Source organism: Protopterus annectens, chromosome 1.part0 (genome assembly GCF_019279795.1).
Source record: "Protopterus annectens isolate FY-2018-M chromosome 1.part0, PAN1.0, whole genome shotgun sequence".
NCBI lineage: Eukaryota > Metazoa > Chordata > Ceratodontiformes > Protopteridae > Protopterus > Protopterus annectens.
The window spans coordinates 123,418,549-123,444,870 of NC_056725.1; the positions used below are offsets into that span (position 1 = coordinate 123,418,549).

The window sequence follows — 26,322 nt, forward strand, 5'->3', positions numbered from 1 at the left end:
TACTGTATGCTTTTCCTGCCTAATTAATCTAAACAAGAGCGATTTAAACAAGTTATCAGTATGCTACAACAAAATAGCAAAATTCACCACAAATTCCTCCTACCGAACCCACCACTGGCAGACCCTAAACAGCTTTCCTGGCTTTAACTCCCTAACACCTTAGCTCTAATCCAACTTCTTCTAGCTCACCAAATACTGTACCAACCTGACAAAACTCCCGCCTTACAAGACCTGATCACCCTCTACTCCAATAACCGAAAACTTAGATCCACTAACAAGGCACCAATCACAATCTACAAAAGTCATTACAGCACTGGTGACTCCCTGTATTCTAGCAACATTGCAAAGACTTGGAACTCCCTACCACTACAAATCAGGTTACAACCTAACAAAAAACAGCTTATTTCTCACCTAAACAACTCCTGGACATGCAACTGCCTAGCACCTGACTGACATATTCTAACTCCTTTCCCCTACCCACTATCCAACCTCCTCTTTAAAACTCCCACAACGCACTATATATTATCACATGTTACTTGTAACTGCCTAGCACCTGGCTGACATATTCTAACTCCTTTCCCCTACCCACTATCCAACCTCCTCTTTAAAACTCCCACAACGCACTATATATTACAACACGTTACTTGTAACTGCCTAGCACCTGGCTGACATATTCTAACTCCTTTCCCCTACCCACTATCCAACCTCCTCTTTAAAACTCCCACAACGCACTATATATTATCACACGTTACTTGTAACTGCCTAGCACCTGGCTGACATATTCTAACTCCTTTCCCCTACCCACTATCCAACCTCCTCTTTAAAACTCCCACAATGCACTATATATTATCACACATTACTTGTAACTGCCTAGCACCTGGCTGACATATTCTAACTCCTTTCCCCTACCCACTATCCAACCTCCTCTTTAAAACTCCCACAATGCACTATATATTATCACACGTTACTTACCAACTCACTGCTGCCTACTCCCCACTGTCCAATCTATACCCAATGACTCTCCCATAGACTAAGCTGAAAAGCTTTCGCTTAAAATGTCAATGCACCTCTTATGAACTTGTCTATATTCTCCTCCCCTTTTAGTTTTTCCTTTCTTGTCTTATCTTCAGTATATCTTCAAGATTATCTCTACTAAACATACTGTATGAACAACCATCATATGTTACTACCTGCTATACTTTTAATTGTATGTCTCAATCTCTATGCTTATGCAAATATCTTATGCAATCATATGTTATTATCTGCTATATGTTTATAAGTGAATGTGTAAACCACAATGCTCATGTAAATGTCTTACGTATAGTTTGTTAGCAATTGTTCTGGAGCTTTTCTTCCCGGGCCTCTGCTGAAAATGGACAGTTCTGTCCAGTCAGACTTCCCTCGTAAACAAATGTAAAATAAATAAAGAAAGAAAGAAACAAGTAACTTCAACCAAAAAACAACAGAATGTTCATATAGTGGAATATAAAAAGAATTGACTCAATTACTGCTTTTTTGAATGCTTCCGTTCTTTTTAATAGAACTTCATCAGTAAAATTTCTCAATTATATTTGATAGGCTTAAAGAAAGTCTGTATCTGATTGGGTATTCTTTTATAAATACATTTTGCCCTTACAAACTGTTAGATGTCTTTAGTAGCCACATAAGTATGAGTGTTAAAACTAGTCAATGTCTCATCCAGTGGCAATTAAGGAGTGCATTATCTCCATGAGGATGTAGGGAACTAAAAATATGGGTCTAATATTCCAAGTGTCTGCAGTGGACAGAACCCACTGGTTGCAGATGTTCAGGCATCAAAGAAAACAGTGCAGTAATCTGAGCTACTTACACCAACAATTATTTCTCATACCCTTTATAGGACAGAACTATAACAGTCTGTAAAATCAAAAATGGCTGCATCTCACACATAAAATAATTTGTGCAAAACAAACTATCAGCTTTACAATGCCATCATCATTTATTCTGGTAGCGCACCACTACTGCATGCTCATACATGCATATGAACAGAATCTGTTATTGTTGTATGATGGAAAACAAGAAAGTGCACAGGTGTGAGCCCACATACATGCATGCACACACATGCATACTTATATATGCACATGCACAGAGACACTTGCGCAAAAGCATGCACACACACATGCACACACACACCCACACACACACACACACACACACACACACACACACACACACACACACACACACACACACACACTTTCAAACATGCATGCACACCCACACACATGCACTCAAATACACATGCACTCACGCACATGCATGCACGCCAACCCAACTCAACACACACATGCAGACACACACACACACACACACACACATGCTCACAGACCTGCATACTTTCTTGCCCACCTTTAAATTAATGCTTAGATTAAGAAGCTTATATAAGGACATGAGGTACATAAACTATGTTTGGCTCCAATAATAAAACATTTCTATGTGAACTAAGCAACCAAATACCCAAACAAAAGAATATATAGCAGCTAACTATTATGTTTACAGGAGTATTACCGAACCCACAACAGTGGGTGGCTGAAGCCTCTACCATAATGAGACCATCCTGCACAAACGTTAATCAATATTATACAATGGATCACATTAATGAGCCAATCAGCAACTAAGTCTCTCTGTAATAAAATTTCACAGCCCTTCTGGAATAAGACCAGGTCACTGACAGTAATGGGAATTATACTGCAAAAAACAGGAACAAAATTACACAACCATAACAAAGGCAAAAGTCACATACAGTCACAAAGAATTACCAAAAAAATAGAATATAATGGTTTCCCCCCAGAAATTTATATTACATAACATTTATTTCAAAATAAAATACCATTCACATACTACACATAGTAACTAACAGAAGTTCAGCAAAGTAATATATTTGCTGGGACAGAAAATAATATTCCTTCGGTCTCTGATACAGAAGTATATTCATAGTGAAAAATGGAAACATTTCATTAAAAAAAGAAAGTTCACTGAGCAGGAAAAAATGACTATTAGAAAGTTCACGCTGTATGAGAAAAAGGGGTCTATATTAGAACATCGAAGTTTCAAAACTTTGAATGTCCTAATATCGACCCCTATTCAGCAAACGCTGAAAATAGCAAAGCTGCAGAACACCAAATTTCATCCTAGGGAAGGAATTCAGTTGGCCATTCCTGTGACTTTGCTATTTTCAGCACTGTGGTGGAAAGTTACGGGTTGGGATCAGGTAAGTGTGCGATTGTGTGGACGTGAGGGTTAGGGCGTGGGGTAGGCGAGTTAGGGTTAGGGCGCGGGTCAGGTAAGTGTGCGATAGTGACAGACCTAAGGGTTAAGGTAAGTGAATAGCTAGTGGTTTATGTACAGTTTAGTGTAGGGTTAGATGTAGGATTTTAGGTGTATGTGTGTGGATTTCTGTTTGTTTGGTGTGCTTGTGTTGTGTGTATGTGTGTCGGAACAGTGCATGTTTTCCCTGGGAAAAAATTCACTGTTCTGCATGTTCGATATTGTCAGCGTTCACTGAATAGGGTCGATATTAGAACATTCGATGTTTTAAAAAGTCAATGCTCTAATATAGACCCGAAAAAAGGACTGTCACACACATAATCTTCTTGTTTGGCCCTTCTTAACACACCAGTTTTGTTTTTGTGTCTCGCAATAGGGACAGAAAACCTTAATTTTGCATCCATATGTATTAACATACCTTAAGCAATAATGTTGTAATTCCAAAATAAGTGGAGATGAAACTATAACTCTAATTGATTACACTGCATAAATTATTTTGTGAAAAAAAATGCAATAGCACATAATATAAACTACAGAAAAGAAACTAATAAAAGTGCAGGGAAAATGTGATGCCATTCTCAAAATAATAATACACAGTAGGAATAACAATCTAGCAGTACCCCTGTAAACATTAGAAACACACACACACACACACACACACACACACACACACACACACACACACACACACACACACACACACACACACACACACACACACACACACACACACACACACACACACTTGCAAACTAAAGCAAGGAAACTTTTTCAAAAATATTTTTATCCACTAAATATATAGAATACAAAACATTAAACACACAAAACGAGATAAAACATAAGTAAATAGGCAGAAGAAAAGCAAACAAACAACAAAAAAAAACTGTAGTTCAAGGTAACCAATGGTGGAAAAGTGAGCTGTACAGTATTTACCCGTGTACTTATGGTTAAATACTGCATAAGCCCCAGCCCCACGATTGATTATTACTTAATTGCACATATGTCTCCGCAATCACCCATATATTTTTTCTGTTGAATACCCTTCTGTCACTTGGACTAATACCTTGAGTCTGCGCAGAATGGATGTGACCCTTCTCTGGAGATTATCCCATCTCTGGTTGCCATCATGGACCATTTGTCTCAATTTGCAGTTTGAATCAGTGCGATTTTCTCGCGCCAAACGGCGGTACTGCTTGTTAATCAGCTCCAACTGTGTTAGACTCTCGTGAACTTGCCGCTGGAAAGCCTAAAAACAAATTGGTCAACTTCAGAACAAAGTCTGATCATAAATAACAACATATCTGAATTTTAACCTAATTAAATGCTATTGAAATAAATGCTATAAAATGCACTGAGAATCTACAGTGTGTGTGTGTGTGTGTGTGTGTGTGTGTGTGTGTGTGTGTGTGTGTGTGTGTGTGTGTGTGTGTGTTTATGTGTACTTGAGCATTTGCACACATATTTAATACCTGAAATTCACCATTATCTTTGGCAATCATGGCTCGTCACCCTATATTCATAATTGTAGCTGTCTTACAATTTCAAACCTTCCCCAGGCATGGAGGCATTGGTTTTGAGAAAGGAAACAGTAGAAAATATGCAAACTCCATAGCAGAAATGTTAACCAACTTATCGTACAAGTTCTGGAAATAATAATGAACAAGCACGACGATGGATACAAATAAGACTGAACTGTTCTAAAAATGTTTATCCAAAACTAGGCTGAGGTAAACTATGACAAATTGGATGTCCTATAAAGCCAATTCTACTTTTTATCAATGAATCTCTCACCATTGAAAGTGCCCCCCACCCCACTCTCACAAATTGACAATAACTGTCTTCAAACATTTTCTCACTTTCATTCTGTCACTGCTTTTATGTCATCCTTTGAAGTCATTCCATCTGTTTCACAAGTATTCTTAAGACCCAATCTTAAAACCACAGACAAGCAACCTATTAAAGGATTAACAGTCTGAATCAAATATCCCTCAAATAGAGAAAAATGCAGTCCAACAACAGTGCAGTCACTCCAATGGAAGGTACTGAAGACCAGGCGTAAGTGAAAGCATGATACACCAGCCACGCATTTGTGCGCAATCATATTAGTCAAAGTAATCGATCGTGCAGGATTGATGGAAAAGTACAGTTTTGTACCTACCATAAATGTAGATGTTCGAAGATCCACATTGCTGCAGTCCTTACTTATGGGTAGTCCGCTGTCCTCGCTCGGCCCGAATACCAAAGTATTAGGCTGACGTCGGTCATGGGCGCCTAGATCTGACATCAGAGCGTCAGGGTATAAAGGCGCATGACCGACGTCATATCCTCAGTCTTTTCTTGCCCCAGATGTCAGAAGGCCAAACCAGAAAGGCCACAGCCAAAAACAGAATACCTCCCAAAAACATGCCCAACAACAACCATCACCTAAAGCATAGTACCATGTCAGACTACAGTGGGGAAGGAGGGAGGGTAAATTGGACTGCAGCAATGTGGATCTTCGAACATCTACATTTATGGTAGGTACAAAACTGTACTATATTCTTCATCTCACATTGCTGCAGTCCTTACTTATGGGTAGAATCCCAAAGCAACGGGAAAGGGAGGATGGTAAAAATCATACAGCATTAGGGGCTGCTAAAATGCCCTGTAAAATTGCAGTGGCAAATCCAGCCCTAGACTTAGAATAAAGAGGAAGGTGGTAATGTTTAGAAAAAGTATGCACTGAACTCCAAGTAGCTGCCTCCAAAATGTCTTTTGTAGCTACCCCCCTTAGAAAGGCCGTAGAAGTAGCAGTAGCCCTAGTGGAATGAGGCCTGATTCCAGCAGGAATCTCCTTACCATGATGGGAATAACAGAAAGAAATACAAAACCCAATCCATTTAGAAATAGTTTGTTTTGAAACAGGTTTACTCTGTGAACCCAAAGCAAAAGAAACAAACAACTGCTGAGACTGTCTGAACTCCTTGGTTCTGCTCAAATAATAACGCAACTGCCTGTGAATATCCAAAGTATGCAAAATTTTCTCCCCTTTATTTTGGGGGTTTGCATAAAAAGTAGGTAAATGAATAGTTTGGTTTAAGGCCACACTAGAAACCACTTTAGGCATAAAGGAAGGATTAGTACGCAAAGATACCCTATCCTTATGAAAAATCAGGAAGGGCTCCACTGCCATGAGGGCCTGTAATTCAGAAACCCTTCTTGCAGAGGTAATGGCCAACAAAAAAGCAGTTTTCCATGACAAATACTTTAACTTGGCAGTAGCTGCAGGCTCAAAAGGTTGTAGAGTAAGTTTTTCCAACACAAAATTGAGATCCCAAGCAGGAGTAGGAGCTCTACGTGGGGGTCTTATATTCTTTGCCCCTCTAAGAAATTGCTTAAACCAAGGATGAGAGAATAAAGGAGGGTCACAATCATAGTGAGCAGAAATGGCTGCAGCATGGACCTTTATCGAGGAGAAAGACAAACCCTTGTCCAATAACTCGGTAAGATATTGAAGAGCAACACTTAAATCAGGTTTGGAGACATCAAAGTCCTTTCCTTTGCTCCAAATAAAAATCTCCTCCATTTATCAGCGTAAACTTTCCTGGTACTAGGCCTCCTGGCCTCCAAAATAACATTCAAAACTTGTTGTGGAAGCTGAGACCCTCCAGAGTCTAAAACAGAATATGCCAGGCTGTTAGATGCAGAGACTGAATCTTGACATTGAGGAAGTGATTGTCCTCTTGTGACAAAAGGTGCGGAATCAAAGGCAGAGGCCATGGAGGTTCTCGTACTAAACTCCTCAGTAGTGGGTACCAGTGTTGTCGAGGCCAATCCGGTGCTATCAAAATCATGGTTGGCTTGTCTTGTCTGGCCTTCAAAAGTACCTTGGGAAGAAGAGGCAGAGGTGGAAAGGCATATACATGCAGATTGTTCCAACTGAATGATAGAGCGTCCACCTTCCAAGCTGTGTGATGAAACATTTTTGTGCAAAACTTTGGCAACTGGTAATTTAGTGGAGAAGCGAACAGATCTATGTCTGGAGTTCCCCATAACACTGTCAACTTTTGAAATACATGAGGATCCAATTTCCACTCGTGAGGATCCACTATTTGTCTGCTCAACACATCTGCTAAGGAGTTCTGTGCTCCTGGTAGAAACCTTGCCTGAAGATTGAGGTGTAGATTGAGAGCAGTTTCCCACAAAATCATCGCTTGCCTGCAAAGAGGGTAAGAATGGGTTCCCCCTTGCTTGTTGATGTACCACATGACAGTAGTGTTGTCTGTTTGAATCAACACCTGCCCTGGGTAAAGTAAATCTTTGAAAGCCATCAATGCAAACTGGACTGCTAACATTTCCTTCAAGTTGATATGCAAATGTTGGAGTTTGACAGGCCATGTGTTTTGCACCCATTTTCCATTGAGGTGTGCTCCCCAAGCCTTGTCCGAGGCATCTGTCGTTAGAATCTGACTCGCCTCTGGCCGGGTCACAGAGAGTCCCTTGTTTAGGTGACATTCCTGAGCCCACCACAAAAACTCCTTCTGAATGCAAGGTATTATCTGAATGACAGTGTCTAGATCTTGGCTGTGCTGTGTCCATACATTTTTGAGATACCATTGAAGCTTCCTCATATGCAGTTTGGCATTGGGAAGCACCAGAATACAAGATGCCATGAACCCCAAGGCTTGAAGGACTGTCCTTGCAGTCAGCCTGGACCGTAGAGACATTTGATGGAAATAAAGAGAAAGGCTTCTTTGTTTGTCCGGGGTCAAAAAAGCCATCTGGGAAGCTGTATTCAGTCTCACACCCAGAAAGCACATGTCCTGAGAGGGTACTAGACTGGACTTTGTTTCATTCACAGAATACCCTAGGCATCTTAACACTGCCATCACATACTGTAGATGATGAAGAAGTCCATCCTTTTCTTGTGCAATAATCAGGCAATCGTCCAAATAAGGATAAATCTGTATTCCTCTTAGTCTGAAAAAGGCTATCACTGGAGCCAGAACCTTTGTGAACACTCTGGGCGCAGTAGATAAGCCAAAGGGCAATGCAGAGAACTGATAATGTAAATTTCCAGCCCGAAAACGCAGGTACCTCCTGCAACTGGGCCTGATAGGAACATGAAGGTAAGCCTCTTTGAGATCCAGAGTAACCATCCAGTGATCTTTTCCCAACAGAGGTAAAAGTTGTTGTAAAGTCAGCATCTTGAACTTTGGAATGTCCAGGTAAGTGTTGAGGATAGACAAATCCAAAATTGGTCTCCACGTGTTCCCTTTCTTTGGAACTAGAAACAGGCGAGAATAAAATCCTAGGCCCACTTCTGACAGAGGAACTGGCTGTATAGCTCCTATTTGAAGAAGTAAAGAAATTTGTTTGTGAGCCTCTATCCTTTGCCGAGGAGGGACGTCTGGCATGCCTTTGAAAGGAGGCATGGTATGGAAATAGAACTTGTAACCTCGGTTTATAATGTCCAATACCCATTTGTCCTGGGTGACTAAATGCCAATTTTGCTTGAAAAGAGCCAACTTTCCTCCCAAAGGAGCTGCCAGGCAAGAAAAATCTGGCAGCTGAAAATGCAGGTCATTGGGCCTGTTTACGAAAGGACTGGCCCCTGCCCTCACCAGAAGATTGAGCAGGCGAACTCCATTGTCTCGGCCTGAAGGCACTCTGAGCTCTGCCCCTACCACGCCTAGATCTACCCCTAGACTGAGAATCAGAAGAAGGGTACATCCACCCCTTAGTAGGCCAATTTCTACTAAACTTTGGAGGTTGTACCTGCAAAAAATCCTTAACAGTCTGCATAGACTTAGCCTTGTCTTCCATTTTCTTTAAGACTGACTCCACAGGAGGACCAAACAAAACTTCAGACTGTAAAGGAGCATCCAGAATTCTAGACTTAACATGTTCAGACAAATTCTGATCCTTAAGCCAGGCGTGCCTACGAATAACTGAACCAGTGGCAGCCACCCTAGAAGAAGCCTGTAAAGCATCAAAACCACATTGCAAAGAGTGCTTACCCACCTGTTCAGAAACATGCACTAAATCCTGCAATTCTTTACACTCTATGCCCTCTGCCAAAGCATCCACTTTAGATCTTAGCTGAGAAAGGAGGAAATTCTGATACTTCAACATATGAAACTGGCAGTTTAAAGCTCTCATTGCTAAAGTAGAAGAGGTATACACCTTCTTACCCCATCTATCCAAAGCTCTAGCTTCCTTATCCAGAGGAACCGGATTCTTAACAACAGAGGCTCTAACACCCTTAGGCCCCTGACTAATAGTTTCTGGGTCCGCCCTAGGACTCTTATACAGATATTTATGAGCCTCAGGCACCCTGTAATACCTGTCCGGTTTAACTGGGGCAGGAGGTACAGAATCTGGATTAAGGGAAGCTTCCGAGAAAATATCTGAAACAACATCCAAAACCAGAGGTATAGCTAAGGGTCTATGCTGCGGTAAAAACAAGAACTCCCTAAGTCTCTTCCGTGAATCAGAGTAATCCTGTCCTTCCCACTTAAAATGCTCCCTCATGGAATGCAGAGTTTCTGAAAATGAAAAATACTCTGGAGGAGAAGCAGAAGGAGTGGAATCCTCAGCATCAGAATCAGAATAAGGAGGGAAATCTTGAATATCTTCAACAGAAGACTCAGAAACATCTGAGGCCTGCTCCAAACTTTCCAACTCTGGCTCCATCCTGGGCCTCTTATCAGGAGGGGGCATAGAACCTCTAATTAAAGTAATCAAATCCTCTGCCATTTTAAGCATGTGCTTTTTAGGCACAGACCCTGAAGAACCAGAACTGACACCAGAGGAAGGCAAAACAGACCTGCCCTTAGAAGGAGCCTTAGAAACAGAGACAGAAGGCCTAACCACCTTAGTCATAGAAGGGAGTATAGTAACCTGAGAGGCCCCTTCAGCCTGACCTGCCTCCTGAGAGGCCACATCTTGTAAAATCAAAGTTTCCCCCTGGGACTCAACAGAAACTTCAGCCGGATCCACCTGTTCAGCTGTAGCTTCTAAAGATCCGGCGTCCGTAACGGACGAATCATCCTGCCTAGGCTTTAAAGATTTGTCCTTGCGCTTCTTAGTAGAAGCAGGCGTCGGAACATCCGACGGCATATTATAATTACACCTCTTACCAAAGACTAACCTAGCGCAATCTAACCTCCGTTTTATAGTGCGCTTATTAAACCTAGCACAAAACCGACACCCGACGCCGTGCTCGGTCCCAAACAAGGAATACAAAGCGGTGGTAATCCCTATGCGGTATCTGTTTCCCACAAGAAATACAATTATTCACTTTTTCTGACATCCGGTAAGTAACTGAGGCAAGAAAAAACAAAAATATTCCCCAACGGGGTACTTAGCCCAACCTGGTATCGGTCTGAAACTCCGAAAATGAAAAATTTCAGAACGCCGAACGGCACTTGCAACGCTGCTTCTGCATCGGACCATGCGGCAAAAAAGACTGAGGATATGACGTCGGTCATGCGCCTTTATACCCTGACGCTTTGATGTCAGATCTAGGCGCCCATGACCGACGTCAGCCTAATACTTTGGTATTCGGGCCGAGCGAGGACAGCGGACTACCCATAAGTAAGGACTGCAGCAATGTGAGATGAAGAACATCTACCTCTTACAATTGCACACGCTACAGACACAAAGATGTCCCATCACCTAATAAAATGGTATTGCACAGCCTTTACTGATATCCTGTTAGCTTACAAAAGACACTGAACTGTATTCTACAATGTTTTCTGTTCTCTGTTTTCTGAACTGTTCAGGAAAATGCAGAAGTAACATGGATGTACAATGTAAATTAGCATCCCACCACCACCATTACTAAAAAAGAAAGAAAAAAAATTCCCAGACCTACTAAACTATTCTTCAATCCACCAATGAAAGAACTCAATTATCCTGGAAAATTTACTAGCACAGAATCCTTCTACCACTACAGTCAGATGGAAGAAAACATACAACAAAAATCGTACGAGAGAGTAAGCAGAAAGTTCATACTAATCTTTTTGTATGTGCATTTGTACGCATTATCTAAAGTACCCATTAGAACATAGCTAGTCTACATTGTAATATGATGGAACAATTACAAACAGAATTCACAAGTATAAACCAGTGACAATCAGAAATGCATTCATTTTCTTTGTGTTAATATACGTACAAATCACAGAATCACTCCGACTATGCAGCTGTATTTAAGTTAAGTACAGCTCTTTGGGAGTATAAAAATGTTGCTTTTATTTTTTCGAGAGCTGCATATTCTGCATTATCTTCACAAAGTACAGTTTTGTACCTACCATAAATGTAGATGTTCGAAGATCCACATTGCTGCAGTCCTTACACTTGGGTAGTCCGCTGTCCTCGGTCGGCCCGAATATCAAAGTATAAGGCTGACGTCGGTCAAGGCGCATTTGACTGACATCAGGACGTCAGGGTACAAATGCGCATGACCGACGTCATATCCTCAGTCTTTTCTTGCCCCAGATGTCAGAAGACCCTAAAAATAAAGGTCAAAACCAAAAGACAGCAAACACCCAACCAACCACCCTTGCACTAACTATATGTACAAAATATACAAAATACACAATATGTACAACCCAACCCACACAACCACCTCTAACTGCAGAGGGGAAGGAGGGAGGGTAAATTGGACTGCAGCAATGTGGATCTTGAACATCTACATTTATGGTAGGTACAAAACTGTACTATGTTCTTCATCTCACATTGCTGCAGTCCTTACACTTGGGTAGAATCCCAAAGCAGAGGTAAGGGAGGATGGCTAACTACAAGGAAGCAGGAGCTGCCAACATGCCCTGCAAAACAGCAGTGGCAAAACCAGCCCTGGATTTAGAGTAAAGTGGCAGGTGATAATGCCTAGAGAAAGTATGCACTGAACTCCAAGTAGCTGCCTCCAAAATATCCTTGGTTGCCACTCCCTCAAAAGCTGTTGAAGTGGCAGTAGCCCTAGTGGAATGAGGCCTAATCCCAGCCGGAACCTCCTTGCCATGATGGGAATAACAGAAAGCAATGCAAAACCCAATCCACTTAGAAATAGTTTGTTTAGACACAGGCTTGCCCTGAGAACTCAAAGCAAAAGAAACAAACAACTGCTGAGACTGCCTGAACCCTTTAGTTCTGTCCAAATAATAACGCAACTGCCTGTGTACATCTAAAGTATGCAAAATCTTTTCCCCTTATTTTGGGGATTTGCATAAAAGTAGGCAAATGAATAGTTTGGTTTAAAGCCACACTAGAAACCACCTTAGGCATAAAGGAAGGATTAGTACGTAATGATACCCTATCCTTATGGAAAATCAAGAAAGGCTCAACTGCCATAAGGGCCTGCAATTCAGAAACCCTTCTTGCAGAGGTAATTGCCAACAAAAAGCAGTCTTCCATGATAAATATTTCAACTCAGCAGTAGCTGCAGGCTCAAAAGGTTGTAGAGTGAGTTTCTCCAACACAAAATTGAGATCCCAAGCAGGAGTAGGAGCTCTTCGTGGGGTCTTATATTCTTTGCCCCTCTAAGAAATTGCTTGAATAAAGGATGAGAAAACAATGGTGGGACACAATCATAGTGAGCGAAATTGCTGCAGCATGAACCTTAATAGAAGAGAAAGACAAACCCTTGTCCAGTAACTCAGTAAGATATTGAAGAGCCACACTCAAATTAGGCTCAGAAACATCAAAATCTTTTGCTGCACTCCAAAATAAAATCTCTTCCATTTATCTGCGTACACTTTCCTTGTACTAGGCCTTCTAGCTTCCAAAATCACATTCAAAACTTGTTGTGGAAGTTGAGACCCTCTATGGTTCAAAACAGAATATGCCAGGCTGTCAGGTGCAGAGAGTGAAGTTTGACATTCAGCAAATGGCCGTCCTCCTGTGACAACAGGTGTGGAATTGAAGGCAAAGGCCATGGAGGCTTCCGTACCAGACTTCTCAGTAATGGGTACCAGTGCTGTCGAGGCCAATCTGGAGCTATTAAAATCATCCTTGGCTTGCCCTGTCTGACCTTTAGAAGTACCTTTGGGAGGAGAGGCAGAGGAGGAAAGGCATACACATGAAGATTGTTCCAATTGAAAGAAAGAGCATCCACTTTCCAAGCTGTGGGATGAAACCTTTTGTGCAAAACTTTGGCAGCTGATGGTTTAGTGGAGAAGCGAACAGATCTATGTCTGGAGTTCCCCATGACACTGTCAATTTCTGAAATACTTGAGGATCCAATTTCCACTCGTGGGGATCCATAATTCGTCTGCTCAACACATCTGCTAAGGAGTTCTGTGCTCCTGGCAGAAACCTTGCCTGAAGATTGAGCTGTAAACTGAGAGCAGTCTCCCACAAAATCATTGCTTGCCTGCATAGAGGATAAGAATCGTTCCCCTTGCTTGTTGATGTACCACATGACAGTTGTGTTGTCTGTTAGAATCAACACCTGCCCTGGAAGAAGTAATTCCTTGAAAGCAATTAATGCAAACTGGACTGCTAACATCTCCTTCATGTTGATATGTAGATGTTGTAGTCTGGCAGGCCACTTGTTTTGTATCCACTTTCCATGTAGATGAGATCCCCAAGCTTTGTCTGAGGCATCTGTCGTTAAAATCTGACTCGCCTCTGGCCGGGTCACAGAGAGTCCCTTGTTTAGGTGACATTCCTGAGCCCACCATAAAAATTCCTTTTGAATGCAAGGTATTATTTGAATGACAGTGTCCAGATCCTGGCAGTGCTGTGTCCATACATTTTTGAGATACCATTGTAGCTTCCTCATATGCAGTTTGGCATTGGGAAGCACCAGAATACAAGATGCCATGAACCCTAATGCTTGAAGGACTGTCCTTGCAGTCAGCATGGACTGATGAGATAGTTGACGGAAGTAAAGGGATAGACTCTTTTGTTTGTCCGGGGTTAGAAAGGCCATCTGGGATGCTGTATTCAGTCTCACACCCAGAAAGCACATGTCCTGAGAGGGTACTAGACTGGACTTTATTTCGTTCACAGAATACCCCAGGCATCTTAGCACTGCTATCACATATTCCAAATGATGAAGAAGCTCTTCCCTTCCTTGGGCCAAAATCAGGCAGTCGTCCAAATAAGGATAGATCTGTATTCCTTTTAACCTGAAGAAAGCTATCACTGGAGCCAGAACTTTCGTGAATACTCTGGGCGCAGTAGATAAGCCAAAGGGCAATGCAGAGAACTGATAGTGAGAAGTCCCAGCTCGAAAACGCAGATACTTCCTGCAACTTAGTCTGATAGGAACATGAAGGTAAGCCTCCTTGAGATCCAAAGTTACCATCCAATGATCCTTGCCCAGCAGAGGTAAAAGCTGCTGTAACGTCAACATCTTGAACTTGGGAATGTCCAGATAAGTGTTGAGGGTAGACAAATCCAAAATTGGTCTCCACGTGTTCCCCTTCTTTGGTACTAGAAACAGGCGAGAGTAAAATCCTAGGCCCACTTCTGGCATAGGGACCGGCTGTATGGCCCCTATTTGGAGTAACCGAGAAACTTGCTTGTGAGCCTCTATTCTTTGTTGAGGAGGAATATCTGGCATGCCTTTGAAAGGAGGCAAGGTATGGAAATAAAACCTGTAACCGTGGTGTATGATATCCAATACCCATCTGTCTTGGGTAATTAAACTCCAATTTTCTTTGAAAAGTGCCAACCTTCCTCCCAAAGGTGCTGCCAGACGAGAAGGCTCTGGCAGCTGAAAAGGTAGGTCATTGGGTCTGTTTACGAAAGGACTGACCCCTGCCCTCACCCGAAGACTGTGCAGGAGAACTCCCTGTTCTAGGCCTGAAAGAGCCCTGAGCTCTGCCCCTACTATGTCTAGATCTACCCCTAGACTGGGAATCATAAGAAGGATACGTCCACCCCTTAGTAGGCCAATTTCTACTAAACTTTGGAGGCTGGACCTGCAAAAAATCTTTAACAGTCTGCATAGACTTAGCCTTGTCTTCCATTTTCTTTAAAACTGCCTCAACAGGAGGACCAAACAACACATCAGATTGTAAAGGAGCATCTAAAATCCTTGTTTTAACATGTTCAGACAAATTTTGATCCCTTAGCCAGGCGTGCCTGCGAAGAACTGACCCAGTGGCAGCCACCCTAGACGAGGCCTGTACAGCATCAAAACCACATTGCAAAGAATGCTTACCCACCTGTTCAGAAACATGCACTAAATCTTGCAACTCTTTACAATCAATACCTACTGCCAGAGCATCAACCTTAGACTTTAATTGTGAAAGGAGATAGTTCTGGTATTTCAACATGTGAAACTGGCAATTCAAAGCCCTCATAGCAAGAGTGGAAGAAGTATAAACTTTCTTTCCCCATCTATCCAAGGCCCTAGCCTCTTTGTCTGCAGGAACCGGATTCTTAACAACAGAAGCCTTAACACCTTTAGGCCCCTGACTAACAGTTTCTGGGTCAGCCCTAGGACTCTTAAAAAGATACTTATGAGCTTCAGGCACCCTGTAATACCTATCCGGCTTAACAGGAGCAGGAGGCAAAGAATCAGGATTAAGAGAAGCCTCTGCAAAACATCTTCTACTACATCCAAAACAGGAGGTATAGCCAAAGGCCTATGCTGGGGTAAAAACAAAAATTCCCTAAGCCTTTTCCTGGAATCAGAGAAGTCCTGACCTTCCCACTTAAAATGCTCCCTCATGGAATGAAGAGTTTCTGAAAAAGAAAAATCCTCAGGAGGAGAAGCAGAAGGAGTAGAATCATCCAGATCAGAATCAGAATAAGGAGAGTACTCCTGCAAGTCTTCAGCCAAAGACTCTGAAACATCCGAAGCCTGCTCAAAACCCCCCAGCTCAGGCTCCAACCTAGATCTCTTATCAGGAGGGGGCATAGAACCCCTAATTAAAGTAATCAAATCTTCTGCCATTTTAAGCATATGCTTCTTGGGCACAGTACCTGAAGAGCTAGGGGTAACACCAACTGAAGCCAAACCTGGCCTGCCCCTGGGAGAAGCCCTGAGAACTCAAAGCAAAAGAAACAAACAACTGCTGAGACTGCCTGAACCCTTTAGTTCTGTCCAAATAATAACGCAACTGCCTGTGTACATCTAAAGTATGCAAAATCTTTTCCCCTTTATTTTGGGGATTTGCATAAAAAGTAGGCAAATGAATAGTTTGGTTTAAAGCCACACTAGAAACCACCTTAGGCATAAAGGAAGGATTAGTACGTAATGATACCCTATCCTTATGGAAAATCAAGAAAGGCTCAACTGCCATAAGGGCCTGCAATTCAGAAACCCTTCTTGCAGAGGTAATTGCCAACAAAAAAGCAGTCTTCCATGATAAATATTTCAACTCAGCAGTAGCTGCAGGCTCAAAAGGTTGTAGAGTGAGTTTCTCCAACACAAAATTGAGATCCCAAGCAGGAGTAGGAGCTCTTCGTGGGGTCTTATATTCTTTGCCCTCTAAGAAATTTCTTGAGTAAAGGATGAGAAAACAATGGTGCGACACAATCATAGTGATGCGAAATTGCTGCAGCATGAACCTTAATAGAAGAGAAAGACAAACCCTTGTCCAGTAACTCAGTAAGATATTGAAGAGCCACACTCAAATTAGGCTCAGAAACATCAAAATCTTTTGCTGCACTCCAAAATAAAAATCTCTTCCATTTATCTGCGTACACTTTCCTTGTACTAGGCCTTCTAGCTTCCAAAATCACATTCAAAACTTGTTGTGGAAGTTGAGACCCTCTATGGTTCAAAACAGAATATGCCAGGCTGTCAGGTGCAGAGAGTGAAGTTTGACATTCAGCAAATGGCCGTCCTCCTGTGACAACAGGTGTGGAATTGAAGGCAAAGGCCATGGAGGCTTCCACCAGACTTCTCAGTAATGGGTACCAGTGCTGTCGAGGCCAATCTGGAGCTATTAAAATCATCCTTGGCTTGCCCTGTCTGACCTTTAGAAGTACCTTTGGGAGGAGAGGCAGAGGAGGAAAGGCATACACATGAAGATTGTTCCAATTGAAAGAAAGAGCATCCACTTTCCAAGCTGTGGGATGAAACCTTTTGTGCAAAACTTTGGCAGCTGATGGTTTAGTGGAGAAGCGAACAGATCTATGTCTGGAGTTCCCCATGACACTGTCAATTTCTGAAATACTTGAGGATCCAATTTCCACTGTGGGGATCCATAATTGTCTGCTCAACACATCTGCTAAGGAGTTCTGTGCTCCTGGCAGAAACCTTGCCTGAAGATTGAGCTGTAAACTGAGAGCAGTCTCCCACAAAATCATTGCTTGCCTGCATAGGGGATAAGAATCGTTCCCCTTGCTTGTTGATGTACCACATGACAGTTGTGTTGTCTGTTAGAATCAACACCTGCCCTGGAAGAAGTAATTCCTTGAAAGCAATTAATGCAAACTGGACTGCTAACATCTCCTTCATGTTGATATGTAGATGTTGTAGTCTGGCAGGCCACTTGTTTTGTATCCACTTTCCATGTAGATGAGCTCCCCAAGCTTTGTCTGAGGCATCTGTCGTTAAAATCTGACTCGCCTCTGGCCGGGTCACAGAGAGTCCCTTGTTTAGGTGACATTCCTGAGCCCACCATAAAAATTCCTTTTGAATGCAAGGTATTATTTGAATGACAGTGTCCAGATCCTGGCAGTGCTGTGTCCATACATTTTGAGATACCATTGTAGCTTCCTCATATGCAGTTTGGCATTGGGAAGCACCAGAATACAAGATGCCATGAACCCTAATGCTTGAAGGACTGTCCTTGCAGTCAGCACGGACTGATGAGATAGTTGACGGAAGTAAAGGGATAGACTCTTTTGTTTGTCCGGGGTTAGAAAGGCCATCTGGGATGCTGTATTCAGTCTCACACCCAGAAAGCACATGTCCTGAGAGGGTACTAGACTGGACTTTATTTCGCTCACAGAATACCCCAGGCATCTTAGCACTGCTATCACATATTCCAAATGATGAAGAAGCTCTTCCTTCCTTGGGCCAAAATCAGGCAGTCGTCCAAATAAGGATAGATCTGTATTCCTTTTAACCTGAAGAAAGCTATCACTGGAGCCAGAACTTTCGTGAATACTCTGGGCAGTAGATAAGCCAAAGGGCAATGCAGAGAACTGATAGTGAGAAGTCCCAGCTCGAAACGCAGATACTTCCTGCAACTTAGTCTGATAGGAACATGAAGGTAAGCCTCCTTGAGATCCAAAGTTACCATCCAATGATCCTTGCCCAGCAGAGGTAAAAGCTGCTGTAACGTCAACATCTTGAACTTGGGAATGTCCAGATAAGTGTTGAGGGTAGACAAATCCAAAATTGGTCTCCACGTGTTCCCCTTCTTTGGTACTAGAAACAGGCGAGTAAAATCCTAGGCCCACTTCTGGCATAGGGACCGGCTGTATGGCCCCTATTTGGAGTAACCGAGAAACTTGCTTGTGAGCCTCTATTCTTTGTTGAGGAGGAATATCTGGCATGCCTTTGAAAGGAGGCAAGGTATGGAAATAAAACCTGTAACCGTGGTGTATGATATCCAATACCCATCTGTCTTGGGTAATTAAACTCCAATTTTCTTTGAAAAGTGCCAACCTTCCTCCCAAAGGTGCTGCCAGACGAGAAGGCTCTGGCAGCTGAAAAGGTAGGTCATTGGGTCTGTTTACGAAAGGACTGACCCCTGCCCTCACCAAGACTGTGCAGGAGAACTCCCTGTTCTAGGCCTGAAAGAGCCCTGAGCTCTGCCCCTACTACGTCTAGATCTACCCCTAGACTGGGAATCATAAGAAGGATACGTCCACCCCTTAGTAGGCCAATTTCTACTAAACTTTGGAGGCTGGACCTGCAAAAAATCTTTAACAGTCTGCATAGACTTAGCCTTGTCTTCCATTTTCTTTAAAACTGCCTCAACAGGAGGACCAAACAACACATCAGATTGTAAAGGAGCATCTAAAATCCTTGTTTTAACATGTTCAGACAAATTTTGATCCCTTAGCCAGGAATGCCTGCGAAGAACTGACCCAGTGGCAGCCACCCTAGACGAGGCCTGTACAGCATCAAAACCACATTGCAAAGAATGCTTACCCACCTGTTCAGAAACATGCACTAAATCTTGCAACTCTTTACAATCAATACCTACTGCCAGAGCATCAACCTTAGACTTTAATTGTGAAAGGAGATAGTTCTGGTATTTCAACATGTGAAACTGGCAATTCAAAGCCCTCATAGCAAGAGTGGAAGAAGTATAAACTTTCTTTCCCCATCTATCCAAGGCCCTAGCCTCTTTGTCTGCAGGAACCGGATTCTTAACAACAGAAGCCTTAACACCTTTAGGCCCCTGACTAACAGTTTCTGGGTCAGCCCTAGGACTCTTAAAAAGATACTTATGAGCTTCAGGCACCCTGTAATACCTATCCGCTTAACAGGAGCAGGAGGCAAAGAATCAGGATTAAGAGAAGCCTCTGCAAAAACATCTTCTACTACATCCAAAACAGGAGGTATAGCCAAAGGCCTATGCTGGGGTAAAAACAAATTCCCTAAGCCTTTTCCTGGAATCAGAGAAGTCCTGACCTTCCCACTTAAAATGCTCCCTCATGGAATGAAGAGTTTCTGAAAGAAAAATCCTCAGGAGGAGAAGCAGAAGGAGTAGAATCATCCAGATCAGAATCAGAATAAGGAGAGTACTCCTGCAAGTCTTCAGCCGAAGACTCTGAAACATCCGAAGCCTGCTCAAAACCCCCCAGCTCAGGCTCCAACCTAGGTCTCTTATCAGGAGGGGGCATAGAACCCCTAATTAAAGTAATCAAATCTTCTGCCATTTTAAGCATATGCTTCTTGGGCACAGTACCTGAAGAGCTAGGGGTAACACCAACTGAAGCCAAACCTGGCCTGCCCCTGGGAGAAGCCTTTGAAACAGAAGGAGAGGGCCTAGCCACCCTAGGAAGGGAGGGGAGTATAGTAACCTGAGAAGCCCCCTCAGCCTGACTTGCCTCCTGAGAGGCCACATCTTGCAATAATAAGGTCTCACCCTGGGAACACAAAGAAACCTCCGGCGGAGCCACCGGCTCCACCGACACCTCCAAAGAACTGGCGTCCGGTACAGACGGTTCTTCTAGCCTAGGCTTAACTGCCTTGTCCTTGCGCTTCTTCGAAGAAGCGGGCGGAGCATCCGACGGCATTTTATAATTACACCGCTTTCCAAAGACTAACCTTGCACAATCCAACCTTCTCTTTATAGTGCGTTTATTAAATCTAGCACAAGAGCGACAGCCAACAATGTCGTGCTCAGGCCCTAAGCAAGGAATACACAAAGTATGATAATCTCTATGCGGTATCTGTTTCCCACAAGAAATACAATTATTGACTTTTTCTGACATCCGTAAATCACTGAGGCAAGAAAAACTAAAATATTCCCAACGGGTACTTAGCCAACTTTGAACTCGGTCTGAAACTTCAAACTTGAAAAATCTCAGAACGCCAACCGGCACTTGCAATGCTGCTTCTGCATCGGACCATGCGGCAAAAAAGACTGAGGATATGACGTCGGTCATGCGCATTTGTACCCTGACGTCCTGATGTCAGTCAAATGCGCCTTGACCAACGTTAGCCTTATACTTTGATATTCGGGCCGACCGAGGACAGCGGACTACCCAAGTGTAAGGACTGCAGCAATGTGAGATGAAGAACATCATGTGAATTACAAATTGTGGGTAAAACATGAAAACAATGGAACAGCTCTACAAATCTGCTGAAGGATGATTTCAAAATCAGCAATCTACACCCAATGGATTACAATGCTTCAAACTGCATACCCAGAAGGGACAGATCACTGAGATGCCAGGAATCCCATTCACTCCACCCAAGCCAGCAACCAGAAAAACATCTAGCACTGTGAACATGTGTTAAGTACTAAGCATGCCCTCTGTTATTTATGTGCAAGGTGCAGGATAAGGTAACGTTAGGACACTTGGAGTGTTTAACCTCTATGCAGCCTTCCAAGTCAACTATCTTTTTATCAGTCTAGTCACAGGAAGGCATTAATAATTTGTAATAGGCTCTAGTGTACTGGTGAACACTTGAGGTCAAAAGTTTTTTTTTTTTTTTTGTCCAGAAGTCTGTAACTTATAGTTTTGAAGTCACTTTTAACATACTGAAAGGCAGATGTGTGTGTGACATTTACAGATATAGAATGGGATATCTGAGCACTTTCCAGACTTCCAGTAATATAAATTGTCATGTATTCACACAAGTAGATAAGCATACAGCCTTTTTAGAAGGCATTCTTATCCAATAAATATTTTGTCATAACAAGTGATAACTAATTATATGCAGATCATGAGATGTTATCGGTTGCCCACACGACTATGTACAACCTGCCCACAGCTGCAGTGGGTTTGTGCTAATCATACTCTATAACGTTTCTTGAAGAGTTCACAAAATATTTAGGCCACCTCTAATTCAATACTGTTTTAATTTGATGCAATTAAATAATTTTCCACATAAAGGAGATGAGTGCATTTTAAGATTTCTTATTGTATTAAAGTGCTAGAAATGACAAATTATATGCAGTTTCTTCAAAGCCATAATTCATCTGTTAACTAGGTAAATCTGCTGGGAACAAGGCTCTTTTCAGGGAAGCCAGATGCTGTCTGTTTAAATGACTTGCTCTGTCACACACTGGGGAAGGGAGAATCAAACACTGAATGAAACTCATTAGCAGCGCATTGCCTTACTCATCTGTGCTAAACTTCACAAAAAGCATTCTGGACTTCCTTTTTTTACTTGTTTCGTGCATCCTAGCTGGTCTCTTACTTTGTTACTGCATACATTTCTGTGGCACAGTGCAGACAGACATCCTGTTCTCAACCTGAAAATTAAAAGTTTCCTGCTGAGTTTAGCTGATGATTTTCTAGGAGAACCAGCAAATTATCAAGCTCTTTGTTTTATATTGTTGTGCCTTACACACTACTATATACTTAATTTCTGTAATCACAGGGCAATTTCAAATGTTACAGATAAGAATTTGACAGGTTCTGTGTTCTACACCTTTTAAGTAATTTTCTGGTTTTAGTATGTTGGTTTAACTACTCTGAATTTGGAGAATGGCTTCCATATGCTAAATGTTTTGTATTTAAGTGTTCTGGGGGTTGTTTCAATGGTACAGTCCATTAAATTGAAGGAAAATAAAACATTTCACTGGAGAGTTCTTTCTTGGATACACTATTTATGTTAAATAAGCTTAAATGTCAGATATGTGCATGGAGGTCGAAGGTACCATAAGTGTGAATTGCTACGCTATATGTAGTCTGCATGCTGTCTTGGGGATTCATAAAGAACCCCACTGCTTGTAGGAAGGTCCATGGTAAAAAGGTGCTGTTTCCATGATGTGGAGATGTGCAATTCACAGACATTTAACCTCAATGAGGAAACCCTCATTATTGGCTAAGTTGCCTGTCTCTGTTGTCTGAATATACCAACATCTACTTTTTCTAAGCCCTAGAAGTTTATGGATGATTACATCAGTCCTTAATACCAGATATTCAAGTTTCACAATTAATATTGTTTAGTTAATGAATGGTAGTGTAAAAGCTGTTATCCTGGTGACTTTCTTAGTTTGTAGGAGGAATAATTAAAAGCAGTCTATGCTTTTGGCTTTGTCTTGTAACACAAGGTTGAGAGGTATGCCTAACATCCCAGTCTCTCGCCCTCATATGTGAACTGCTGCACTGATTGAATAATGCCCAAGATCCTGATATATATGTTAAAAAAAATGCTACACTAACTTATCAGCTAGCACAGTGAGTGAATGATGGGGTTGTCTGTGCCAAGGGTGCAGGGTTCAAGTACCTTTTAAGGCACACAATTCAAAGTATCCCTGGTGCCTAGTATATACACCCCACTCACACATTACTGAAGTGTCTACTGTTTGTCCCCTACCCACGTTAAGAGTAAAGGCAATTGAAGCATGACTTTCAAAAGTTATTTCTGGTAGCTAGTGGTTCCCCCTACCCCTGATCCCTATTCTGTTTAAGTGCTACTTAGGAATGAGTTTCAAGAGCTTTCCCTGGTGGTTAGTGATCTCCCCCCCTCCACCTGATCTGCATTCTGTTTAAGTGACTTTCAAGCAGTATCCCTAGTGGCTAGTGTTTTACCTCCAACCCCGATTCTCATTCTGTTTAAGCGCCATTCAGTCACGAGTTTAAGAGTTATCACCAAAACTGATAAAGTTAATTCAAGCACCAAAAAGGAAAATTGAGAGGTTTGAAATGGCCCACAAGGGCAGCTAGCCTTGTACGTTCCTAAGGACCTATCATACTGGTGCTGATTTGTACCCTTGTTAATAGTGAGCCCAAAACTATTTAGATCTGGTGCACTTCTGTAAGATTATATTCCTGTCTCAAATATACCCAAGAAAACTTATAACCAGTTACTATCCATCTTTAAATTAATAACACAGCACAAATAAAGTGAATGAAGTTTGTAAAAAAACAGCCAAGAATAGAAGTTCCTGTGGAGCTTTACATCACCAGAGTGTTATGCCATACAAACTTATTAACAACTGACTTTACAAGCTACCGAACAGCTAGACACCACTAGTGTTTAATGAACTAGCAAAAAAAACTTGCTAATTAAGAGCACGGCAGCAACATAATACCCAGTACTTCAAAGTCTAGCTCTACCAGTTCTATACCAGCAAGCACTGGTTTTCACTATAACAAGCCATTAGACAATACCCTATGAACCTATGAACCCAGTGCTGCCCCAGACAGACAGCAACACACAGAAAATACTTTGAGACAAGAGAAAACAACATGTCAGCCAGTTTGGAAAAACACTGGAGACTATGGAAAATGGTAAGGAATTGGTTTGAGACAACTACCCTCAGCAGACAAAAGGAGACAAAATGAGGGTGTGTCAAAACTCTGGAGTGGAGAAATACAGGGCACTGCACTATGGGAACCTTACTGTCTCACCTGTTTCACTAAAAGACAATACATGCCCCCTTCCAAAATCACATTACAATAACCACTGTCACTACAGATTTTCTCCCTTACTCGGTAGAGCCAGTTAATAAGCATAGCTCCAACCTTTTATCTCCAAAATGTGGAACACAGAGTACTAGCAACTTAAATAGAAAAGTCACAAAATGATTAAAATGTACCTTTATACACAAATGTTATTTTGAATGATTCAGCATTTACTATAGATATTGGTTAATTCTTGACAACGAATATGCAACAATCCCTTTCAAATAGAATGTAGAACAGTGAGGTACATGGAGTTAAGACTCCAAATGAGTAACGTTCCTCATTTGAAGTATGATCTTATTAGTAAGCAGAAAGGCCAGTAAAAAGCAACTTCTACTACCTTTTTCACAGGACACCCTTCCTATACCAAACACATTCTCTCCACTACATGTAGCATACGCAGGCCAAGATCTACACTTGTTTTTAAGCTTACAAACTAAGTTGTTATTCTCTGTCTGTGGTCAACTATGGAAATATTAAAAATAACTCACTAGTACAGAGATAATAAGGCATACAAGTGCGCAGTGCTACAGATTACACACCTCCATGCTTGGCCGGACAAAATAAAAACTTTAGCTTTCTCAAAAATATTTAGATAACCGCACAAATCCCTTCATGTACGCACAAACATACTAAAGTATTCTTTAGTCAAACTATATTACTTTACTCCTCAATTAAGAGGAAACCGTTAAATAATCCTCATCGTGTCATGTCAAAAGTAAAACAGACCTCTCAGCAGTTTAAGTAAAATGGACCTCTCAGTACTTTAAAAGTAAAACGGACCTCTCAGCAGCTCAAAAGTAAAACGGACCTTTCAGCAGCTTAAAAGTAAAACGGACCTCTCACCTTCCAGCACATAAACGGAGCCTTGGGGAAAAAAATCTCTTCTTACTGTGACTCTAGCAGCAGGCTTGATGTGGTATCCATTTCTGTGCACTTTCTGTTTAAATTTAACGTTAGCGTGCAATGCACGGATGGTTCCACCTATTAGGTCTTACAGCTGTAAAAGTGCTTGGAGCGTTCCCTCCCCCTCGCTCTATGGTTCCGGCGCCTATGGGGACCAGCAAGCTAAGGGGTCATTCTTAAAGAAGAATGCCCTTATTTTGTTTTTTTTGGTTATTAAAAGAAAATTAATCTCCCGCTGTTCCAGGGGGGTGCAAGTGCACCCCCTTGCACCTGCCTGTGGGCGTCCTTGGAAGAAAGGTATACATTTTCTTCATCAAATCTAAAGAGAAAGGAATTGCACCAGAAGTATATCTACATTGAATTCAAATCTTGTAAAATTATTGAGAGGATGGAAGGGGCCAGCAGAAACAGATCAGTACAAATTAAAGGATGCCTCAGAGTCATTATTATTTTTGAGAATTTAAGTTAAATATAATAGCATTTTGATTAGGAAGTGAATAGGAACAGAAAAAATACTGGTGACTTTTCTAGTGATTCTGGAAGACTACGGGATTAAAAGAGTACTAAGTATCATCACTGTGGCTTTATTCTAACTGAACTTTATCCTTGCTTTCAGCCACTTTGTTCTTCTACTTCCTCAGTCACCTACAATCATTCTAGTTCTCTCACTGTTACTGGATCATCCATCTAGACCTTCTGTACAAAAGAGCAGAATACTGCTGCTATAATTCCTCTAAAGTCACCAAGAAATTCTCTTTTTCTTGTCATACTCGGTCTTTTCATCTGTTTTTCCCTCCACTGTTAGAATTGTACCTCCCTAGTAACCATTGCCCTTAATGTGTTACTATTTCATGTATACTAGTTATCTTGCTATGCCTGATTCCACGAGGATTTATACATACTACTTACTCTCTACATATAACAAGCATATTACATTTTATGAAAACAATACATTAACGAGCATGCTGGTGTTTTGTGCTAACATAAATTCTCTCTCACTCTGCACTTCTGTATGTCTATATATGTTGGTGTTTTCTCCAAATGTTTTGCTTGTTTTATAAAATGCTTTGTTAATTGTGTGCATTAAACTTGGGCTATTCCTAAAACAGGTCCCTG

General features: G+C 41.8%; 1 protein-coding gene across 3 annotated transcripts in view; it reads right to left on the reverse strand.

Moving 5' to 3' along the window:
• SYNE1 (spectrin repeat containing nuclear envelope protein 1) overlaps positions 1-26,322 on the reverse strand; it is a 2,173,401-nt gene that overhangs the window by 442,975 nt on the left and 1,704,104 nt on the right. For all 3 annotated transcript variants that reach the window (XM_044089035.1, XM_044089189.1, XM_044089105.1), the window contains one exon: positions 4,370-4,552. In XM_044089035.1, the coding sequence (XP_043944970.1) occupies positions 4,370-4,552 (183 nt within the window). The remainder of the gene's footprint in view (positions 1-4,369; positions 4,553-26,322) is intronic.